General features: G+C 37.1%; 1 protein-coding gene across 1 annotated transcript in view; it reads left to right on the top strand.

Annotated features, from left to right (window-relative positions):
* The first annotated feature begins 17614 nt into the window (after positions 1-17614).
* Positions 17615-25207, top strand: part of LOC145678836 (synaptic vesicle glycoprotein 2C-like) — a 105432-nt gene continuing 97839 nt past the window's right edge. The window contains exons 1-2 of the mRNA XM_081749389.1: positions 17615-17773; positions 19157-19319. Coding sequence (XP_081605515.1) covers positions 17728-17773; positions 19157-19319 — 209 coding nt within the window. The 5' untranslated portion in view covers positions 17615-17727. The remainder of the gene's footprint in view (positions 17774-19156; positions 19320-25207) is intronic.

The following is a 25207-nucleotide window of genomic DNA, read 5'->3' as shown; positions in this document are numbered from 1 at the left end:
CACTGACTTTCTTGGAAAGAACTGGCACTTTCCAAAACAAGACTTTACTTTCACAACAGCTGTTCGAGACAAGACAGTTTCGACTCTCCTTGTCTTGTAGGAAACCATAATACACTTGAGTGTGGACAGAGCTCTTCCAAGAGAAAAGAAATACGTACACTTTCCGAGCCGAGACATCGCTTTCACGAATCTTTTCGAGACGAGACAACCTTAAGTCTTGTGGCGTAGGCAAGCTTAGCGCGCATTGAAGTAAACTTGGGATTTTTGACCTTTTATTGGTCACAGCACAGTCTCCTTTGTTCAGTGTACCCCCGAAACACTACGTAAGTGTTAGATACACTACAGCAGATACCCATTAATTCCTAGTGTCTATTCTTGAATATCTCTAGAAAATAAATATTTTTAGCCTTTTGGAATAATTTTCTTGTTCTTTTTCTTTAAATTACTTTTTAGTTATTTCCTACTTTCATTGTCACATTGCATCAAAGGTTCTGAGGCACACAGACATTGAATCTCGCGGCATACTAGCGTGCCACGGTATACCAGTTGAGAACCAGTCCAGTAGATCAATTTTTTTAGGGAGTGTGCCATTGGACAGTAAGGAGAATGGACAATCTTATACAATAGTAGTAGTAGATATTTCTTCACTTTTCTAAACGTAAGAACATAAAAGATTCTTCCATTTCTTTTTTAACCAACAAAACTATAAAGGAAATGTTATTTTCTTGTCAATTTACTCAAAAACAGAAAAAATAAAATAATATTAACAGTTATGTTTTCAAAACAATTTAAGTGTTAATTATGATGAAATTGGTTTTCAACCACTTATTAACTAGCTCATTTCAGATATTTTCTCCATATGTTATTCAGTTTACTCAAAGTGTTCGTAGTACGAAAATTCTAAATAGTTTGTAAACGTATTTACTTACCTTTATCTGCTATTTGAGATAATTGAAAGCTAAGTACCTGGTAACTCCTAAAGAACTCCTTTTGTCTACAGAAAAAAGAATTTGCGTATATGATTACAAATTATTGTAATTTTAACTTGAAATTTCGACATGTAAAGTTTTGAGGTTTTAATTATGAATACGTCACCAACATTGAATTGTTTTCAAAGTCAAAGTATAGGGAAGGTTAAGTGTCGTTATGTAATAAACAGGTCTCTTCCAGAATGCCTCAAAAGTAGCAAGTTGCAAGATAACGAAGAGTCTATATTATATGTGTTAAGTAAGATTATCTCTGCTAATAACCGTGTTTATAAGGCTTTGTTCATTATCAACTCCTACTACGTAAGACAATTATTCTTAGTTGGACTTAACTGAAAAGTTGGTAGCTTTCGGAAATATCATTCAAGTTGTGTCGCAGATCGTCTCTTGACTACGAGTTGAGGAAGAACTGTAAAAATTCCTTTAAGAAAAGTGTTAGCGCCATGCAAGGTGAGTTAGTTACAAACACTAAGTAAAGGTAGAAAGAAAGAAGAAAGACGTTCCTAAAGTGGTTACGAATTACTGGACAAGACCTTCTTCGTGGCTAAGCGGTTAGCGTACCGCCTTTGGGCTGAAGGACCCGGCGGGAACTCATGTTGTTCGGATTCCACGTTAATCACTAGTCCCGTCTCATATACCCTCGCTGTTGAAAGGGACGTTAAACTCAAAATCAACTCAACTCAATTACTGGACAATTTCTGAAGACAATATTTTCAGTAATATTGAAGTGAAATACACGATCTTATTGTCATTGGAAAAAGGGAAGTCTGAAGTTTTATTCTGACTTCAAATGCACCCAATGCGGGCTCTACTAGTAATACGGCAAGCCTCCAAGTGATGAACCCATTCCTGTCAAACAGTGGCGGCGATTGGACGTTAAAAGTGGGGGGGGGGCAAGACATGATCTGAATATTTGTATATCAATGTTAATATACGAATTTACTTGGTTGAAACTATATACATTAATAGGCCATTTCAGAAAAGTGGGGGGGCAACTGCCCCCCTTTGCCCCCCTAATCGTCGCCCATGCTGCCAAACCTTATCAAGCGTGTCTGGTATGATGTTCTTGATGCTTTCGATAAGGCATCCTCTCAATTATACTCGTAACAGTGTAGCTGGAAGTGCAGGGGAGCTCCCCCGTAGCTAAGCGGTTGGTATACAAGTTGGCGTGGAAGACCGCGTTCAATTCCCAGGAGGAGTTCGTGTGGTTCACATTACGGTACGTTACTCTCAACTCAACTCAACTGAAGACTGTCCGTGGTAGCTCAGTGATGGAGTTTTCACCTCTGGTGCATGGGGTCTTGGTTCGATCCCAGCTTGTGCCAAGTGAACTTAATGGTGGATAAACACTGTGTGTGTGGGTTTTCTCGGAGTTATCTCGTTTCCTTACACTTTTTTCATTCCACCACTTCACTCATTTCTCATCATCATCGTCTCCTTTAGCCTAGCCGGAATAATCGTGGGACGTAAAACTTAAGAGATTTCATTTCATTTTTTCAACTCAACTGGAAGTGCAAGATGTAAACATTGTCCTTCACGAAAATACACAACAAGAAGTAACATACTGTGACGTCCGGTAAACGTGGCAGCCATATACAAAATGTGTTATCTGCGGCCTTCGCACGACCAATCCATTTTCCTAATAGGTCATTTTAGGTAACCCCACACATTCGTATGCTAATGTGGAGGGGCCCTGTCTTGTTGGAAAATGAAGCCCTGTTCCTCCTGTTCCGTGAGGTGTTTTATTAACTAGCCTTTCAATATGTCAAGGTACACCTGTCCCGCGATAAATCGACCTACCACTGAGACATTTCAATCCATAAATATCACCTAAGATAGTTGCTTTCACCACTACCATTTTAACATCACTTAACTCCAAGATCCGGATGGAATTGGAGTACCACCATGCATGTGTCAAAATTTAAAAGAACTAGAGTAACGCAGAGCCCTTCTCTTGGTCGGCAAATCTCGGTAATAAGTGTCGCTATTTACACTAACCTGCCAGACGCAAATAGATGTCGCTAGCGTGCAACAGATTCACTGATTTAACTGTTCAATTTAAATATTTCAAAATAGAATAAGGGTAGTAACCGTGATTGCAAATAGATTTGAGCATATTTCTACAATAATATTTTATGGTTTTATTGCAAACTTAAAAGTGTATTGTTTCAATTGAATTATTTCATAATGGATGATGATTATGATAAACATGAATGTACTTCTTTTGCTTATTATTAAGACGTAATCACATATTTAGATTCGAAATTTAATATTGGCATGTTCTTTGGCTAGATTAGTTTTAGAGAAAGATAAATTAAACAATAACTAACTAACTCTATGGCCTATGGAACACGGAGGTTCAATGCCGCGTGCACAAAAGTTCTCCACTGACTTCTACCTTTAACCAACTGGATACAGTTTCTATTTTGTATTCCTATTTTTGCAAGATCCATCCTAATATTGTCCTCCCATCTGCGCCTAGGTCTTCCTAATGGTCGTTTTTCGATTGGACTTCCAGTTAAAACTTTGAAAGCGTTCCTACTTTTTTCCATTCGGGCTACATAATCTTCCCACCTGAGACTTCTAGACTTGATCACCCTAGCAATGTTTAGTAAATGGTATAAATTACGCATTTCCTCGTTATGAAGTTTCCACTATTACCCATTCTCATCCCTATTGGGTCCGAATATTCGTCTTAGAATCTTATTCTCAAATACTTTCAGTCTACGTTCTTTCCTTAAAGTAAGCGACCATGTTTCGCAACCATACAGAACAATAGGCATGATTATCCTTTTATATATTTTAAGCTTCAAATTCTTTGACAGAATTCGCGACGACAAGAGATTTTGAACTGAATAATAACACGAATTCCCTGCTCTTAGTCGACATTTAATTTCTTCGTGAATATGATTTTCCTCTGTTAGATATTTGAAAGTATCCACTTTATCAAAAGTATTATTGAATATTTTAACGGATCCATAATTTGAAGTATTACGATCTCGACGCACTTCCATGTATTCAGTTTTCTCTACATTTACTTCTAAACCCATGTCCCTGCAAGCATTTAATAAGATCTTTTCATTTCTTTATATTGTTCTTCTATCATCCCCTATTAAATTTAAGTATTAGCGTACGCCATAACCTGGTGAATACTATTCAGCTCTAGAGCTTGGTTGCAATCTTTGATTTTCTTTATAGCGTACTTCAAGACAAAATTAATAATAATGGCGACAACGCATCTCCTTGTTTCAGGCCATTCTCGAAGTGAAAGCTCGTGGAAAAGAATTTTCCTATCCGGACTTTACTTTGGGATTCATTTAAACATATCGGAGACCCGGGTTCGATTCCCGGCGGGAGCTCATGTGGTTCGGATTCCACATTAATCGTTATGTCCACGACTCATATAGCCTCGCTGCTGAACGGGACGTTAAACTCAAAATCAACTCAACTCATTTAAACATATCGTAATAAATGCTTAAATGTAAACAATTTAATTTTAAAATAAATAGATAATAAAAGTTTTAATTATGTTAGCACAGTGACCCAAAATTTCTGGATTTATGATATTGTTCGACTCACACAGCTTTCCCCGTATGCTTGGTTAAGCAATTCAAATGTCTCTGTAAAACTTCACACACATACGTTGATGATTAAACGATACATAATGACCAAACTCATTTTTAATACAAATAAAATACGGAAAACTTATGAAAAAATGTAGCGTATTTTTTTTTCAATAATTTACTCATTATATTTGTCGTCATATTTCAGAAAACAAAATCGCCACAAGCCCAGATTTCGATGAAGCTCTAGATTGTACATGTAAGGAATTCCAGCATAATACTTGTAGATATGCTAATTACAATAATATTTTAGATCCATAAATTACTTACAGTGATATCTTAGATTAGTATGCTGTTTAAGAGTGACACCTTACTGTTAGAGTTATATGTTACTTAGAGTGGTATCCCAGAATGACATGTTAATTAAGTGACATCTTACAGTCATACTTCATCAGAGTGACATCTTAGAGTGATACGTAACTGTAAATCATTTCTGCTCGTAGCTTCGTTTCATATCGCACTGAGAAAAAAAATGTAGGTGGCGTACTTAAAAAGATAGGTTAAATGCGTAATTCCTGTAGTTTTTGGACTTAACGTACAGCAGACGTAAAACTGAAAACGCATATTTTATAATACTTTCTGTATAAGTCTTCCATCTATACGTACTTTAAGTGTGAAATAATGTAGGCGGTCAGGATCTCAAATACAAATGGACGTATACATTAGGGCGGAGCGAAAAATCACTTTTTTATATATCGAAAACGCAATAGTGCGGAAAAGTTGTCAACTGATGTTGATAAAATACTGTAAAAATTTCGTCGCTGAAATCGAATATCTTCGGGTGGCGAATCGCCAAAAAAGATTTTGTGTATTTATAGGGTATGCAAACCCGCCGTACACACCACTTTTTTGTGTTTCTATGGTAAATGAACAAAAGTATTACCTATATTTCTTATCTTAAGCAGTCTGTAAAATTAAAGAAATAATTTCTGGATGATTTAGGCAGATTTGGAACCATAAAATAGCCCCTTTTAGCAAAACAAATTATTCTATACCATACATTGTACTTGTGGTCCCATATAAAATTTAAGGTTCCAGCATTGCATTAATACTCCGATAAATGTGTTCATTGTCCATTACAACTTTTCCTTTAACACTCCTTTTCCTTTAAAAAACAATTATCGTACTGTTTTATACAGCTTACTGTGCTTCCCTGCGTAAGAATGTAATTTGGACTAGTCCAATTCATAGTAGCAGTATTAAAAAGAAACAACATTAGTAGTCGATAACTTTGTTCGAGTGTGGAAGACGATCTTTTCAAGATATTTTGCGGTATTAACATTGCGTTTTGGTGTTTACTTCGTTGTACGTAGTTGATAAGTATATAAACAGTTTGTTTGTGTACTGTAAATTAAACTTTATGTAATTGTGAGATTCGTACTTTGCATCAATATTGAAACTCTAACCATGCCAAAGATAAGAACAAGATTAAGAACGACTTACCCCGTATTTGAACATTCAGCTGAGCTTTCAGGTGTACAGTTACCCACAAAATCAGATGTAATAAAACATTATTTTTAATTGGTAGAGCTTGAAAAGTGTGAGAAAGGGTATGATCGATCTGTAAAGATTGTGGCGAGAGACGTTGCTCAGTGTGTGAAATCTGTTTAGGACAAGGCTTTCATCCCTACTGTGTCTTTAGAACGTATAGTTCAGCTTCTACTTCGCTTGTACGGAAAGTATACAAGAAGTTTGGTAAATCTGAGAAGAAAACGAAAGCTTCTGCAAATTTTAGGAAAAAATGGATATATTTAAACAAGATTACACTAAGTTCTTTGATATATGTTCCTGTAAATGTCATGAACTTTCCATGTGCTCATGTGAATTGGGAAAGTAAGTACCTAAGTGGAAGGAGTGGACATTTCTGCAAGATCAGAGAACAACATGAGTAGGCAGAATAGAGGGAGTTGACTACGAGGAACCTTTAAAACTAATCGTACGCACTAAAAGGAAATCAGGAGAGACCATTCTCCAACAGTCTTCTCACATATCACAAACGAGTACTTCTAATGAACTCCATACATCATCTTCTGATGGCGATCAGTCAAATGTTGATGATTACTTTGCGAAATAATAGGATATTAGAGAAAAAAGAAGCAAGGAGTAACAACATGTCCCTAGACCTCTTGTTGTGCTGGTAGACCGATTTAGAATATCTGATCGTGCAACTGCTTTGATAGCAACAGCTGCAATGCAAAGTTTTGGAATGATTGATCCAAAGGTGATAGGCCGCTCAAAAATCCGGCGAGAAAGGGAAAAGATACGACAAAAGGAAGTGCTAATGGCTAAAGGAAACTTTCTTAGAGGCTTATACTTAAATGGTCTTAAAGATCAAACTCTATGCAGGAAAGAGACTGGAGGTCGCTGGTTTTTAGTAGAAAGATACCCTACTTGTAAAGATGGAGCTAAACACTTGTAACTAATGAGAACTTCAAGATACATACCACAAAAGGAGCGGCAATTGGTTCAAAGTAATTCAAAATAACTGTTATTTCGCTAATCCGGAGAATATATTGCTTTCTATGTTTGACAATGAAAGACTTCAAGTCAGAAAAAACGCATGGAGAAAGATAGTCAGCGCAAGATGAAAGGCTAGGAACGAGAAGAGTAGAGATAATGATAGTAGCAACAGTAGGAAGACGAAACGAGGAAGACCTTCTAAAGTAGACAATGAGTCATATGTAAATAAGAAATATGCTACCAACGCGCAATTTCAATGCAAACGATTACACTAACTTTATTAACTGAGAATCAGTTGAAGTGACGCATGAAGTTGAAGCGGCGCTGTCTTGTTTTCCAATAGAGAAATCTACAGTAATAACTACGAACATCCATTCATAAAAAGAGCTTTGAAATATTTCTGACACATTCAAAATACAGAACTCTACGTGAAATTTGTAACAGAATCATCTGCATCAGTTTGTGGCAGAGTTAGTTTTATTAGACTTAAACTAAAATCCCAATCTGTAAACCGAAAAGTAGAAGCAAAGGCAAACTATGCTCTCCAAAGAACCAAAGATCTAATTTTGAACACACGTGTATGAATGGTAGGGTGGGCATGGGAGGGACCCGACCTGCACCCCCGTTCTTGTCGTGGGTCCTGGGTCGTTTCACTGAAACAAGCAGATGGATATAGAAAAACATGTGTATTTTGTATTAAGTAGATTGTTATTTTGATCACATTGGCTATTGTGTGATTCCAAATCTGCCTAAATCATGCACAAAATATTTCTTAAATTTCACATATTACTTAAGTTAAGAAATATAGGTAATACTTTTGTTCATTTACCGTAGAAACACAAAAGAGTTATATGTACAGCGGGTTTGCATACCCTATAAATACACAAAATCTTTTTTGGCAATTCGCCACCCGAAGATATTCGATTTCAGCGACGAAATTTTTACAGTATTTTATCAACATCACTTGACAACTTTTCCGCACTATTGCGTTTTCGATATATAAAAAAGTGATTTTTCGCTCCGCCCTAGTATACATATAACATATAGCTGAAGAAGGTAACATAAGTATATGCATGTGATATACGGAAAACTGTTAGATGTCAGACATCCTGCAACGGCATGATGTAACATCTAAGGGCAGTGCCTATGCAGCATACGGATAACGTCTGATCCGTACTGATTTACAAGCAAGAGGATACCGTATATTTGTACAGTAAGAGACACTTCTGGATGGTATGGTACAAGCATATCGAATTTCAAGTTTTTATTCCAATTCTAAGTACCTAAAACATCAGATTATAGGTTAAAAAAATACTCTTTAAATAACATATGGAAATTCTTTATCCCCTCTATAGACCCCCTAAAAATTAAAAATATTCACTTTTGGCAATTTTCCCCTGGGTTAGTTTCGGAAAGCTACAATCGTGCCAAATTTAATCATTGTAACCCTACATGAAGTGCTCAATTATTTGTCAGCTCATGTAGTTTTATATAGGCCTATAGATAGGATTAGGATTAGATTACTTAAAGAAAGCGATATGAAACCTGGTGTCAGTAATCGAATCCACTGTCTTCTGGTAATTAAACTTGAGAACTGAAAGTTTTGTAATATTTTTTTATGAAAAAAGACAAAAAGTGGATAGAAACAGATATAAGACCTGTTCGACCATAATCGAACTAAAATACCTCATCTGTGGATAAAACGTTGTGAACATTAAACAGTTTTTTTTTAAAAAAATGAAAAACTAAACTATGCTACTGTATACTTTCCATGTTTCATGACATAAGTATTTAAAGAATGTTGAGCAATTCCTGTTACTTGAACATTTTTTTTTTACGTAGATAATGTTCAGTTCAATGAGTACGTCATATATTCTTACTTTTATTGATAACTACATACAAGATTTCAGCAAGTTTACAATTCAGGAACACTGTCAATGTCGTTACTACTTATTATTATTGAAGAAAAAAATGTATGAGTCAATTATGCCAACAGAGCCGATAACTTGATAACGAACATAAACGTATATAAAGTTTAGAACCGTATTGTAATGTATTTTTAGCATTCTTTATGAAATTCTAAACAACTATCCCGGAGGTGCTAGTTCTTTTCATGGGAACACGAGGAGAATAAGGTGTAATAAATACGTATAAAACCGGAGATTTGAATATTGTAGAAATTGCTAGTTTCCAATTTCAGAAGCGGAATTTTCAAGAAAAGCTGTTAACATCGAAGTGGCCATTTTTAATGAAGAAATTGTGTACCAAATTTCACACTTCCAACTTAAGCATTTCCTCAGATCCGTCTGTTTCTGAATAAAAGGGACAGGGTGGCCCAGTGGTAGAGTGCTTACTTTTGGTGCGTAGAGAGTCTGGTTCGATCTCTGGCCGAGTTTTTTATGGTGGACGTCATGTCTGTGGGTTTTCTTGGGCTATTTCCATTTATCCACTCGTTTCAAAGCATAGCGGACATTTCCCTACAATGAACTGGGACCAAATTTTAATGTCAATGGTCAGATTATGTATTTTGCCCCACCGGTAAAATTGGAACAATTTAAGAAGCTTTCTTTACAATTAACACACTGTCTTATATTTTATAACGACTCACCAAGGGTAGTCGTCAACCTGGTTCGGCGAAGTAAGATATATAAATCTTGAGTGGTAGTATTTGTTTGCATGTAAAAATTATCTTTAATAATTATATACTATTATTCTCACCTTTTCTATTAGAATGATAACGTCGATGAACGTTGCTAAAATGGTTTATTAGTTGATATACTTTATAATATATTTTCCTTCAAACTGTCAAGCACACAAACTTGCTGACGAGGTATCCATAAACATTTACATAGCCACAACTATCCCATAATAATAATTTACATATCTTAAAAAAACATTCTTCTTCTGTTATTATTAAATTAACATTCTATTAAGTATAGTGCACATGTATGAGCACTTTCTGCCCAAGGTACAGGTAATTATTACTCTATCCAAAGTATTTTGTTATATAAAAATGTCGCCCGACAATTGGACTGAATATAAAAGTCATAAGCGAGTTTGGCTTTTATCTTCAAGAACCACTGGTCCGTTTACAATAGTGTTCTTACATTACATATGTTCTTTATATTTTGATCACACCTCGTATATATTCCATTACATTTCACATATATATATAGATACATTCATAACAAATCTTTCATTTCGTTAATACTTATCTTCTATTACATTAATTATATTTATTTCATTATTATCGAAAACATCGTCGCTTATTAATATAATTAACGAGGGTGCGAATTCAAAATCGTAAGGGACAAACATGAGTTACAAATAGCCAGGGCGCATTATATGATAATCATTTTAGGTGATATTTTAAAATAAACATTGGATTCCTAAGACATCAAAACATAGAAGAATCTCATTCAAGACAGCCGTTGAATAATTAGTTTTATAGAAATGGATCTTATTCTTAACATAATCTTTGACAATTAAGTTTTCAACGCAAGTCAATCTAATATAAATAACCTTTGCTTTCAATCATTTATGAATCGAATTATAATTCTTACATATATTAAAACATTTGAGAATTATCATTGATTAATGAGAATTAAAGAAAATTAAATTGAATAAAAATAAAATAAATGTTCATGAAAATCTATAGCTGATATGAATTTAACCTAATTTCATTAACGGTAATCAGGTTACGTTCGTACTTGCATACGATTCTAATAAAGTACATTGTACTGCACAATAATGATTAGGTTCTACAATATGTTGTACAGGAATTTCATCGTGATTCTGATTTTGATATGAAGTGCCATCTCTTGACCTCCAATTACGTCTATCCACGTAGTTCGTTGTATTCCTGGAATTTCGCCATACATTCCGTCTATTTTTAAACCTATTTTGATTATATGGTCTAACATATGGATTGCTACGATTAATTAGGTTAGGCGGATTCCCTACATAACTTTGCCTATTTTGCTCGTTTTGATTGCTAGAATATACTCGGCTTAGGTTATGTTCCGTATTATTCACACTTCGGATATTTAAATTTCGAACAGGCACCAAATGATCTGAATTATTCTTATTTTTACCCATTCCTGTTTGTTGATTCATAGCATGGTATTGAGTTTCATAGCATTGGACCAGCATTAATAAATGGTTGAAACTCATACACTGTGTGGAAAATAACATCTGTTGTAACTTAAATGGAAGCAAATTTCGAATCGATGCTATTATTCTCGATTCCGATTGCAATGGATTAACGACCTTTAATTCGTTGTATGTATTTACAACAAACTCTACAACAGATTTATGCAATCGAGGATTGAAGTGTTGATTTCTAATGGTAGCATCTCTATTTGCAAGCAAAAAGTCATTTTCATAATTGGCGATCAGTGCCGCTTTGAATTCTTCATATGTACTGATGTGATCACGTACTGCTTTAAACCATAATGAACAAGGTGGGAGTAATACATGAGGGATTAATTTCATATATTGTGATCTATCTATACACATTATATTGCATTCGTCCTGGAATTTCTCTAAGAAAGAAGTAGCATTCTCGTTACACTTACCACTGAATTTGCTCATAGCTCGTATTTCACTCATCTTAACACTTAATTTTACCTTCCTTTTATCATTCCGTGTACTTATTGGGTGATAGTTCCTATCCATGACGTGATGTGTCGTTACACCATCTATGTTTCGCCCATCTGTACCTTTCGGATAACTTTCTTCCAATATAATATCCTCATCAGACACCGGCAAAGGCGATGCCATCTCTGGTGAGTGGGGAAACTCCAAGCGATCACTACCCATGTTATTACGGTATGTGTTGTCCTTAACCTGTAGCATTCTAATTTCTTCCTGTAACGTAGCTATCAATTGCGTATTTGCACGTATATTGTTAGAATTATTGATGACCTGGATCTTTTGTTGTTGAACAGAAGATTCGGTTACTTCTAAATCCTTTTTTATGTCGCTGATTTCTTGACTCAGGTGGTTGTGATTATCCTGGCATTCCTCCGATATTCCTTTTAACTTTTCCTCGAACTGCGAGGTGATATCGCTCATCGTCTGGATAATTAATTGTTTCGTTTCATCCGACTTCTGTTCCATCCGTCTACTTAATTCTTCATATTGCTTGTTAGATTCGTCAAACTTCTGTTCTATCTTCTGTTCTATGGTCTGCTTTATCTCGGTAGACATCTGACTCAATTGTCGCTGTAAGGCTAACAAGATTCGATATTCTGATGATGTCATTCCTGGTGCTACATTATGTTCACCGTTGTCACTATTATTGGATTCATGCTCCATTGTTTCATTGTCCATTTTTCTTACAATTATTCTACCACTTCTCAGTATGGTCAAATTTGTATTCATTAACTTAATTGTAAAAGTAAATTCACCCTTACTTTGCTTCGGGGTAAGAATTTATGAAAAGTCCCGGGTGAGGTAAACCAAAATTTTTATAACGACTCACCAAGGGTAGTCGTCAACCTGGTTCGGCGAAGTAAGATATATAAATCTTGAGTGGTAGTATTTGTTTGCATGTAAAAATTATCTTTAATAATTATATACTATTATTCTCACCTTTTCTATTAGAATGATAACGTCGATGAACGTTGCTAAAATGGTTTATTAGTTGATATACTTTATAATATATTTTCCTTCAAACTGTCAAGCACACAAACTTGCTGACGAGGTATCCATAAACATTTACATAGCCACAACTATCCCATAATAATAATTTACATATCTTAAAAAAACATTCTTCTTCTGTTATTATTAAATTAACATTCTATTAAGTATAGTGCACATGTATGAGCACTTTCTGCCCAAGGTACAGGTAATTATTACTCTATCCAAAGTATTTTGTTATAATTTAAAACCAATAAATAAACAATTTCTTTATGATTGAGTAGCCCCAGGTGGCGTAATCACTAACGCTCTCGTCTTTGGTGCGAGCGGTCCCGGGTTCAATTCCTGGTAGGAATACTCGGTCGAAAAAGTGTAACACCTTTTTCAGGCCAGTCAACCTGAATGAGATTTTCCTGGGGTTTCCTCATTCACACCAGGCACATGTCGGGATGGTACCAGATATAATGGCCCCAGGCCGCTTGATTTAAAATACTTATATAACAGTTTAATTATTTCAAAAGAACAGAAAAGTTACTTAGTAAATATAGGTGTTGTGAAAGGTGATAGTTCCAAGTTTTTCCTTTACAGGCGCCACATAAAGGTCTCTAACCAGCACCAGAGTAAATGGAAGTTGTAGGAGTAATGACAATCCATTCTTCACTCGAGAATGGAATGGTCAGTGAAGAATGCTGAAACAGACGATTAGCCAATCAAGATGTCCCGAAGCAACTCTGACACCCCGAAAATGGCTACTACGTCTTTACTAGTATAGCATGCATTTACTCTGGCCAACACTAAATCACACCGCCATCTACTGAAGAAATGCTTAATTATTTGTTGTTGTCTACGTATATACGCAGTCTAAATACGTTTGGAAAAAGTTATGTAATTTTGTACTCAAATGATAAGGTAGAGCAAAAAATGTGTAAAAAAATATTGTAATATCTTCTAGCAGATGCAATTAGTATCGAAATGCCTGAATTTCAAGATTTGACTCAAACAGAAAAATAAAGTAATAAAACTGTTGTGATAGTGAAGAGTATTTATTGAGTTACTGAAATTCTATTAAGGATTGAGCATGTAGGAGTAGAGACTTTTATTTATGTTCTTGTAAAAATATTCTTGTAGAACCTAAAACTCATATTTTCATCTTTTTTTCAGAAGGGATCGGTGCTGATTTTGAAACTGCTATCAGCTTCACAGGTAAAATTATACTTAATTTTAACAATTGTCTAAACTGTAACTTGTTTACATGTTTTTGTTAACTTTTGGTTTCTCATGTCCTACTCAGAGAAGTTAAGTGGGTAAGTGGTAAAGCGCTTACCTCTTGCGCGTGGGGTCCTTGATTCGATCCCCGGTCAAGTAAATTTGTAGTGGACAACATGGTGGTCGTGGGTCTTCTCAGGGTACTCCAGTTTCCTTCCACATTCTCACTCCACCATTGATTTCATCATCATTCACTTACAATAATAATCAGTGTCGCTTAGCCTAAAGGGCTAAACGTCTTCGCCCTTATACACTTTGAAAGAAATTGTGCTACTGACAGTTTTCTAACCTTATAACGAAGCGTACCATCATGGACAACCCAGATGTACAGTCCGCAGCAAAAAAACTGCGACATGAGCATGTAAATTTATTGTGAAACTACCGCTAACAGCACAAGGAATCAACATAACGTCTAAGTGGCACGAATCAGGCCAGGAGACACCTCGGCGTCCTCCCCTGCACACTTATTTTGGAGCAAATGACTTCGTCGTTTCACAATAAACTTACATGTTCATGTTGCAGGGTTTTTTGCTGCGGACTGTACAATGGCTGTTCGACAAACGGCTCAAGAAGCAAGTAGCTCTTATTTTCTACGTTATACAGTGTGAAAACACTTAAAATGTATAAAGTAAATATCAAGCTTTAGTTCAGAGTTACAGGTTAAATTTAGCGCCATTGAATCTAGCATAAACCAACACGACATAACAAGCTCTATCGAATCTGTGGCGGGATATCTAAACTAATGAATAAGAAACTCGTTCGTTGAATGTAAAATGGTTAGTTTTAAGTTTCAGTATCTTTTAATTTTCTTTTAGTTTTAAAGTTGCTTATACAGTATATTGTTATTTCCAACTCTAAAAATTTAGCTTGTGGAGTTCCATGATATTTAAAACCGTTTGATGTAAGCCCTAAGCTAGAAAAGGTTGACAATGAGGACTTCATATTTCTACCATTGTGTTTCATAGTAAACATGAAATAGAACGAAATATTTAGTTTTACGTTTCATGTTTGGAGACCGATAATCAATGAAAATAAATTATTATGGAAATGGGAAAAGAGTAATCAAAGATAACACACAGGCAGGATATACGGAGGTTGTTCAGCCTACGTTTGGCCGATTTCGTTCCTTCCCCCTCCCTGGCAGATTGGACTCACCCGACTGGCTTGTGGCCTCCTGCAATGTTGTGCAGTGGCTTCCTGAGGACGGAGTTGTTCTTACGCGCGAACTAGAATAACGCACAAAACAGGACCAAGATTGCGAGTGTTGTGTTAAATTTGTTTACAAGTGTGTGGGTTTCCGCTCTGTGACCAAAATGCCGCTCAAACTAAGCCGGTTTTGGGAAGGCTATGTTGCGACTCTTTATGACGCCCACTTTAGTGTTTCTGTCATTAGAAAATAGTGCAAAAAGAATGGTTGCAACATCAGTTTAAGTGGAATAAAAAAAGTTATTAAAAAGTACAAGGGCAACGAAACTCCACCATTTGGATCACCAACGAAGTTGCCTAGGAAGCGAGAATGCACCAAGGCCACCTCCGCCATGCAGAGGAAACTTTGCAAAATGGCAATGCAAGAAAGGTGTATGGTTAATCGTCTTGACGTGTCTTTGGGGACTGTGAGCCGGACGTTACACCATCAACTCAAGCTGGAAAAAGTCATGAAAGCTCGCGGCCATCTTCTCACGGATGCCCACCAAAAGGAACGAAAGTGTAACGCCCGGAAGGTGTACGAACGACATCTGGCTAAACAAAGGTGTATGTACATCGTAACGCTCGATGAAGCATGGATTTACCTTTCCGACTGCGGCAAACCGAGAGCCATCATGTACCGAGAGAAAGGCGCCAAGAACTTCAGAAGGTGGATCCGTGTCTGTAAAGAATCCTTCCCAAAAGGGTTCATGGTCTTTACTGGCTCCTGTTACCGATGTAAACTGAAGATTCATAGGGTGGCGAAGAACTGCAAAATAAATTCGCAGTATTTTCAGGAGCTGATCATGCGGCCGATCTACGAGCATGAGATTCCAACAATGTATGGAAATGACGCTAATCTGGTGCGCATTCACATGGACAAGGCCTCATCACATACCTCACGATCGTCCCTCGCATTCTTCAGGGACATGGAGGAGGCAAGTGGTATACAGGTGATACCTTTCAATGAGGTACCTGTTAAATCTCCAGATGCAAGTCCTATGGACTATTGTGGAGTTGGATTTCTGAAGCGGGCTTTGGGAAAACGGCGTGTGACAACTGTGGAAGGACTTTGGAAAGCCGTGCAAAGGGAATGGGACAAGTTTCCCCTCACATTTCTTCAGAGAAGCCTATTGCAGTGGAAATTACGCTGTCGGACTATTGTTAGGAACCAAGGGAACACATCGAGCACTTACGGACCTGGCGCCATGGATTCTGCTAAAATTTTTAGGTAATTCGAAATTGGCCAAATGTAGACTGAACAACCTCTGTAGTCTCCTATATCATCCGTTCTCAATCCCTGGGCAAGGTATTACTTAAAACGTATTCCTCTTGTAGTATAAACTATAATTTTTACACAGTTTATTACTTTTAACCGGTTTGTATGTTATAACTAGTTATTTCGACTCCTTTTATTTATTTATTTATTTACCTTATTTTATCATAATCTTCCATTGTTTGGCACCCTTGCCTTGAAAGGTAAGGATATCTCCTAATGGAATAATGACTGAGTAAAGGTAAGGGATCATACTTTCCAAACCTTCACGCAACAAGAGATGATATACGGGGGTACATACAAAAGTTTCCGGCCCTGACATTGAAATACGCGCCACTGGTAGTAAGCTGTTAATGACATATGGTGCCATCTATGGAAGAAATAATGAATTAATTTCAATTGTTCAGCTGTGTCAGTTCGTTGGAGGCAGTCTTTTGAATCATTCGCTGTTATTTGAGCTCGCTTCCTCCATAACAATGCTCCAGTCTACACAGCTGTTGTTGCCAAAGCTATAGTGCTAAACCTGAGCTGTAGGGTGGGTGATGAATCTCCTCGAATATTTGTAGCCTTGACAACAATAGCTGTGTGAACTGGAGCATTGTCATGCAGGGTACAAGTTCAACGCACAGCGAATAACTTAAATGACTGCTTCCAAGGAACTGACTCAGCTAAACAGTTGAAACTGACACATTATTTCTCCCAGTGTATACTATGAACAGCTTATTATTTGTGGCATAATATTTCAATGTCAGACCAGAAACATTTGGAAACACGCACGTATTCAGAAATTCAGCATTATCCTCTCATGGCCTTTACCCGTCCGGCCTCAGGTACACATTTTACAGATCCTAACTAACCCTTGAACCATATTGGAACTATGCTAGAACGTGAAAATAAATTACTGCTTCCCATACACTGGGCGTAGAACCAATGGCTGCCCAACTGCCAAGTAAGTGCCTTACAGTCCACGCCACCATGGCTGTGTCATTCTTGCTGTACTTAATTTAATTAATAATTCGCATCACAAATTCTATAAATATTACTTCGCAAGGAAAGATAAAGGTTAAGAGGTTATTCTCAAATCTTTCAATTTTACACTATATTACAAGTTTTAAATGATTGACATTTCATGTTTTTTCTTGCTTTTATATATATATAAAATTTCATTTCAGAATATGGAAAATTTCACTACTTGTTACTTCTGCTATGCGGGGCTGTGTACTTCAACAGTGCAATAGGAATCACTATTCTATCATTTGTATTGCCATCAGCACAATGCGACTTCCGGATGGCGTCAGAAGATAAAGGATGGCTAAATGCAGCACCTCTTTTAGGTGAGTTATATAGTCTTCCTCATCTATAAATGCAATGATCTTTGGTTCTCAGTGTGATTTTTCTCTAAATAATTTCTGAGAGATATATATGTTCTTATCATAAGCGCCGGAGAAAATAAAATATTGGGGGGGGGGAGTACTCAAGGTTGTCCACGAGACGAGATAAGACAGTGTTTTTCGAATACAGAGATGTATTTTCCAAGATTAGTCGGGGTAGTCTTTCCTGCACCACTGTTCGTTTTCCCCTCTCCCCCCTGAATTAAAATAAAGTGCTATTACAGTACATGTTGCTTAACCCAACGTACACCAAGGTGGGTTAAAAACTGCACAGATTTATTAGGATAAAAATTTTTATGGATGTTTCTTTAGTATCATGTTCTTAACTTGACCGATCGGACCTACTCGTGTATTTTTTTTGTTTATGGGCTAGGGGATAAATTACAGTTGAACTTGCAATTCTGTTAGTCATTTGTTCATTATTATATAATGTTGTATAAGAAGTGTTGATGAGTTCCTGCTGCTTTTAGTGCTAATAAGTAGTTTCTTTGTGCAATGAAAAACGAAGAAATATGTGCAGAACTTATTGTCATTTGAAATAACAATATAGTGATCTAGACCTTTTTGAAAATTCAACAAATTGACGGGGACTTCACAATACTGGCATCTTGTTAAAATAAATTAGAGTAAGTCACTCAAAAAGCAACATTTAGGTCCGATCGGCCCTACAGAAACAGCAAATACTTGTTAATTGATATTCAGCGCCTCTAGCGGCGTTAATCAGCAACATCTAACAACAAAATTACAGCATAAATATCTCCTATATTTTGTGTGATAGAAACACTACAGATCATCAACACAAGAGGCAGCACTTTAAAATACAAGTACTGTAAGGACAACTCGACAAATTAAAAATTGTGGGTCCGATCGGACGTACGAGAACATTTTCTTACACCACTCTAGTAGGTCCAATCGGACCCACATGGCAGCTAACGTGTTAAAAGTGGAATCCTACGTACACGAAGGGTGTTACGCGTAACGCCGCACATCAAGGAAGTGTTAAAAAGTGTCTGTCACATAAATCATTATTTTCTGTCCCAGAAAATGTAATATTCGTCTCAAATTATGTACTAACTATAAAGCTGAAGGCACAAAATAGAGAAACCTATTACATTTTCTGATTTATGTGGTGGACATTTTTAAACGGTCCCGTGGTGTGCAGGGTTACGCGTAATCCCTTGGCGTACGTAGGGTTAAACAAATCCAATCTTCCTTTCGTTTTTAAATCTTAATTTTTCAATTTCTGCGAATGAAATATTATTAGTTAAAGAAAAGAAATTAATGAATTTTCGTTAAACTTAATGTTTTTACTTTTCCTCCTTACAGGTATGGTTATGGGCTCGTATTTCTGGGGTTCCTTGGCTGACGTAAAAGGACGGAAGTGGCTTCTTTTCGGAGCTCTAATATTGGATGCAGTATGTGGCTTCGCATCAAGTATTTCCCAGTATTTTGGGTTATTCCTCATCTTCAGATTTTTCAATGGGTTTGCGTAAGTCATTGTTAACATTATTTAATAAGAAACTTAATCATTTAGTAACTTTTAAGGAATGTGGTTTACCAAAGCTCAATTATGTACACTCATGTCCAAAATGATTGTCGCATATCTATAACTGTCTTCTTGTAAGAATATACTTTGACAATGATGTTACAGGGCACTTTTAATACTGATACTATGTTTATAATCGGGAAATGTATACTTGTGATAAATTTCATAGAAAAAGAATCATAAATACGAAAATTAGAATGAATAAAACAAAATGTTGCTAAATGGAGAAGAAAGTTTTATTTTCGTTTTATTGTTCTTATTTACTGCTCTTTTGACATGAAATTTGCCACATACATATCTTTGCCGATTATACGCATATTAACATTATAAGAAATTCCGGGCGAATTCGTTATCAAATTATATTCGTAGAACAACATAGTTGTAGACCTGCGACAATAATTTTGGACATGAGTGTACATTTATAGTCTGTCCATGTATCCGTCCGTCCGAGTGACAATGAATCTCGAGAAATACTTGACAGATCACAATCAATTTTAGCTCCTATGCAGAGGTTCAAAGGCTAAGAACAGAGTTTCTTTGAAAAGGTGATATTTAAACCGGAAGTGGTAGAAATAAACCATTTCCGGTTTAGCGTTCATAATTATAGAGCAAGAACTGTTATAAATAGCGAGAAACTGTTTTCTACAATCGTTTAAGCGTCCTAAGAATAAATTTTGTCTCCATCTTTAGCTTTCTAGATAAAAATTACCGAGCAAAGTAGCTCAAGTGGTAGGGCGTTGGCTTCGTATTCGGGAGGTCGTGGGTTTGATTCCCGCTGCCGATCATCCTGACTGGGGTTTTCCAAGTCATACTTCAGTCCTACTAGGCAAATGCCGGGATGGTACCTACTAAACAGGCTCTGGCCCAAACTTCCATTGTTTCCATTGTTATTGTTAGGTATCCAGTATAAAATGGCTTCTGATCTGTACTGTGTCTGGTGATTGTTAAATAAATAAATAAATAAATCCGGGAATAATAGGGATTTGTTGCTACTCTTCAAATTTCATATATGTCCTGCAATTGATAGTTAAATAGAAACTTTCCATATACTGTTAGGCTTACTAAATAGGCCTAACTACACATTAACATTCTCATATATAAATTATATATCAACACTGCAAATAAATCATTAACGAAATATACCACTGGACACGTACTTTAATGCCAAATATGATTTTCACTGAATATATCAATATACAGACACACACAAAATTTGGACAATATAAACAAATATTTCGTCCCTTCTTGCAAAAGTCATATCAACGAATATAATATGCAGAGTCAATACAACTCTTTCTACTTTTAATCAGTTTCATATTACCAATACTAACACATTTAGTACATCTTGCCAATCTCCCAACAGGATTCACTACAACTGTTGGTTTCATAGATCTACAGAGCCAAAGGGATAAGTGACAGCGATAAGCGGTTTTTGCTATCAATGTTAGCGTTCAAAGAATGAGTGCCAACTTATCTCTTAAGTCTCTATTCAAACCGAAAGTGGCTGCAAATTCAGAAATAAACTATTTCCTATTTTAACGCTAATCGGTTTAGAGTAAAAACAGTACTCAGGGAACGGGTCTGGGAGATTCTTGGGGGTGGTTGTGAAAGACATTATTTTCTTTGTCACCGGGCTTTTGCAACACTGATGGCTGTGCCGATGAAGGAGCGAATGACCCTTCGCCTCCCTGGATCTGTTTGATTGTAATAGATGGCGAGAAACGATTCTCTGCAACCAATTAAGAGTTTTAAGAATAAATTTTATCTTCACTGTAATCTCTCAACTATAACCGGAAGTGACACAAATCAACTACCGTCAAATGGGGCTACTTTGATACAAAAATAACACATGTTCTTAAATATTTTGTAAACAACATACTGTAAACCCAATGTTATATTTTTAAAACCATGGCACAAAAAAGTGCTATCACTCTGTTGATAACCATTGTTATCGGATAGTGTCTTCAGCTGGAAAAAAATGAAATACGAGTGTTCAAAGTAGCCCCATAAATGGGGCTACTTTGAACATAATGTTAATTGTTATTATAAAATTCTGCCTATAAGCTCTATGGTATTCTTTGATATTGAGTTTAAAAGAAGCGAGTTTTATGAACATTTTGGTATATATTACATAGTTGTGCGATTTTCCTAACGGTCTACAGAAAATATTTTTAAAATGTACTTACCCAATATTTCTTGAAGGTTGATATCCATCGTATCACTACTGCAACTTGAATATTTAAAACTTTAAAAGGTCTCTCTTGTAGTAAGAGGTCCGTATGTTCATATGAATCTAACAGAGACGTTTTTAAAGATACGCAAATATTTTTTTCGGTACGATGGATAAGCACTATTCACACTACACAGGATGGTAACAAACTATTTGTATGCGATTGGAACATGCTTGACCTTATTGCAAATTGAGACCTTCAAAAGAGATGCCACCAAACTTAAGAAGCACTCGATTACTAAGAATGGGCTCTGGTAACATCGGAACAATGTGTTTTGCACAAACCATATCACTGTCTACATTTTCGGGTCAATAGAATGTCATACTGGTACCTGTTTTATTAATGCGCGTAAACTTGACTTTCCAGTTGCAGCTCTCTTTGTCTATGACTTGCCCAGTATAATGTCATTTACCTTTCTTTAGAATATACCGTACTATTACCCACGAACTGATTTTTAGACCCACCAAAATCAGCTGTTCATAGTAGCCCCATTTCTTACCTAAAACGACATCTGGTTTTCAAAAATTCACCAAAATTTGAATAGAGTCATTGGGGGTGAAGTCAATGTATTAAGGATAAAATGCACTACACTGTGCTTATGCAGATAGTTATTTGAAAATTAAAACTCATGCTAGATACAGTGAACCTTTTACTATAAACTCAATGGAAATGGACGTACAAGTGTGAAACAATAAAGTAAGGAAAGAGAGAAAAAGAAAAGTCGGCGACTTACCCGCTTCACCCCGTTTGTGGGGGTGAAGTCGGTAGGTGCATGGGGTGAACTGGGTACATGTTTATTACTAATCATATGTTCTACTAGGTACCACTACTTCGTCATAAACCATTATATCTTAATACATCATCACTAGAAATTTTCCACCTTCAAGCACACTTTCAATTCAACATTGTCTGTACACAAAGTTCTACTACAAACATTCAGTTTAACATTTTCCACAAACAAACTGTTTTTTTTTTTTTTTTTTTTTTTTATAAAAAGCACCGACACAGTATTCGTGATACCAGATGTCGCAACTTTGGCACTGTATCCACTCCAAGAATTTGGTATATGTCTCGTTGCTGAATGGTCGTCCACAAAACCCACAGATGTTTCTGTTGTCAGCAAAAGCGGCAGTACGTGCCGCATTGCCTTGAGTACTTGCCACCGCCAACTGAAGAGACCTAGGTGTAGGTCTATGTGCAAACTTACCTCGTTGCCCTGTCAGCTGTGAAATATGATCGGGGGAAGTAAGTATTTCCGTGCCCTGCCTGGCTCTTTTCTCTGTCTTGTGTGAAGCTCTCTTTGCAGGAGAAGGCAGACTCTCCCGCACTCCAAGCGTGACCTGTGATTCCTGTCTTGTCGGTTGTTCATTGTCTAGCCTTCCTTCTTCATGAGACGCGTTCGTTACAGAGACGTCGATAATTTTGTCATCACTAATGGCCAGTCTGTTCAATGGAAATATGCCAGTAGCTTTAAAACCTGCTACACCATTTCCCAATGTGGCAGCTTTCCCCCATGCCTGATTCAGGAGCTGACCGAACTGTACTTTTGTTAGTGATCTTCCTGGGTTTGAGAATACCCACTGGTTGCAAGCTTGTTTAAAGAATAAACTAAGAGGGCGAAAGACAGCTTTGTCTAATGGTTGTAAAGCATGAGTCGTGTGACTCGGAAGACACAGAGCTGTGATTTCGTGTTCAAGGCAGTACTCTAGTACTTCCAACGACTTTGTGTGGGCTGCATGGCCATCCATGAGAAATAAACAAGGCCCCTGTGGCTTGTGTTTGACGAAGTGTTTTAGCCACTCTAGAAACTCAACGTCGTTGACGTAACCAGAATCCGTCATTAGCACTTGGGAGCCTGGTGGTAAACCATCACGATATTCGTTCTTTAATCGTTTCCCTTTGAAAATCACAAACGATGGGAGAAACATGCCCGTAGCATTGCAGCACGCAATCACTGATACGTTTTCCCCCCTTTCCTTGGATGTAAGCGACACAACATCACGTTGCCCTTTTCTAGCGACGACTGCGTCTGGAGGCTCGTTGTTCAGAGGCAATCCAGTCTCATCTACATTGAACACATTTGCACCCTTATCTTGAAGATTGGGTTCAATTAATACCCTTTCCAGCATATTGTAAAACTCATCCAGTCTTTAGCGTGTTAAACCAGAAACCCGAGCTTGCGATATGCCAACAGGTGTCTGTATGGAAAGCTCTGAGTGGCGACGCATAAAGCTGTAGAACCAGTCATGCCCTGCTCCACGGCGCGCTTTGTTAAACGGGTGATCTATTTGCAACCATTCAGCATAACGAAAGGCTGCCCTACGAACGTCACCCTGATGTAACTGGGAATCCCCTCTGTGCCAATGTTAGTAATCGGTATGCTAGAGCATTCTCTTGATCTACACTGAACACGGGCTGGCCACCTATAACAATGTTAACTGTGCCTATCTTACCTTGGTGTACGTGTCCGCGTAGTGTCTCGAAGGGAACACCAAAAGCCTTACTTGCTTTGAAAATGGAGTCTTCAGCTTGTACTGCCTTCACTGCTGCTTGCATTGTCGCCGGCTTCCATTTCATGATAGGTCTTCTAGAGTTGGTCCTCTTTTTGTACGTTCGTGGCATCTGAAAATTAAAATACAAAATTGTCACACAGGCGAATAGGTCTGCATTAGTATTACTAACCTAAGCTACGTGAATGTATCAATTATAAACAACTCTTGTGTCACATGGACATTGGAGTGCCTTCCTCCCCTTAACGGAGTGGCTAGCATGCTTTTCTGTGGTGCGCGTAATCCCGGGTTCGATCTGCGGTGGAGGCACTCTTTTACCTAAATGTTTTGGAGTCCACTGTTAATAATTGTACATCCTGTCCTATGTAGCTATGTTAAAATGTACGCAAACGGAACAAATGTGCACATTGGACCGGATGACCATGCCGTGATTGCACTGTTGAGACATTGCTTGACCATTGCTAAGGAAAGCTGCTGTAACATGATACAGGTTTGCGTTGTAATTACGGTCCAGTTGTAACTCGTTAACAATTGCAAGTAAAAGTTTCATATTTATTATATTCCAGGTTCGGTGCGTTATTTTGGTTACTGAAACACGTGGCGTAGTTGCTAACGCCTTTGGTGCGAGCTGTCCCGGGTTCAATTCCCAGTGGGGTCACTCGGTCGAAAAGGTGTAACAGCTTTTTCAGGTCTGCCATCCTGAGAGATTTTTCCTGGGTTTTCCTCATTTATACCAAGCAAATGCCGGGTTGGTATCTAACAAACAGGTCCCAGGCCGCTTTCTTCCCCACCCATTCCTTTCTTCCTTCCCTTTCCCCGGATTGTATGATCGCCGAGGGACATCATTCCTTACACGTGAAGAGCTTAAGGCTATCGATTCCGGAATCCCCATATGTATAAATAAATTAAAGAAATAAATGTACGCTTTTCAAAGTCGGAAATCACGTCCAAACTTCTACATCTTCTACATGGATACTACTTTATTGAAACATGCATTTTTCACCATTCATACAGGAGAGGTCTGGTGCTCACTGACCCCTTGTTCTGATTGTGCCACTGTGTTTGATTATCGAGTGCATCTTAAGGCCAA

The sequence above is a fragment of the Thermobia domestica genome, chromosome 2 (genome assembly GCF_964235325.1).
Source record: "Thermobia domestica chromosome 2, izTheDome1.hap1.1, whole genome shotgun sequence".
Classification (NCBI taxonomy): domain Eukaryota; kingdom Metazoa; phylum Arthropoda; class Insecta; order Zygentoma; family Lepismatidae; genus Thermobia; species Thermobia domestica.
Note: the sequence above shows the minus strand (reverse complement) of the source record. Positions and strands in the feature narration are given on the sequence as shown.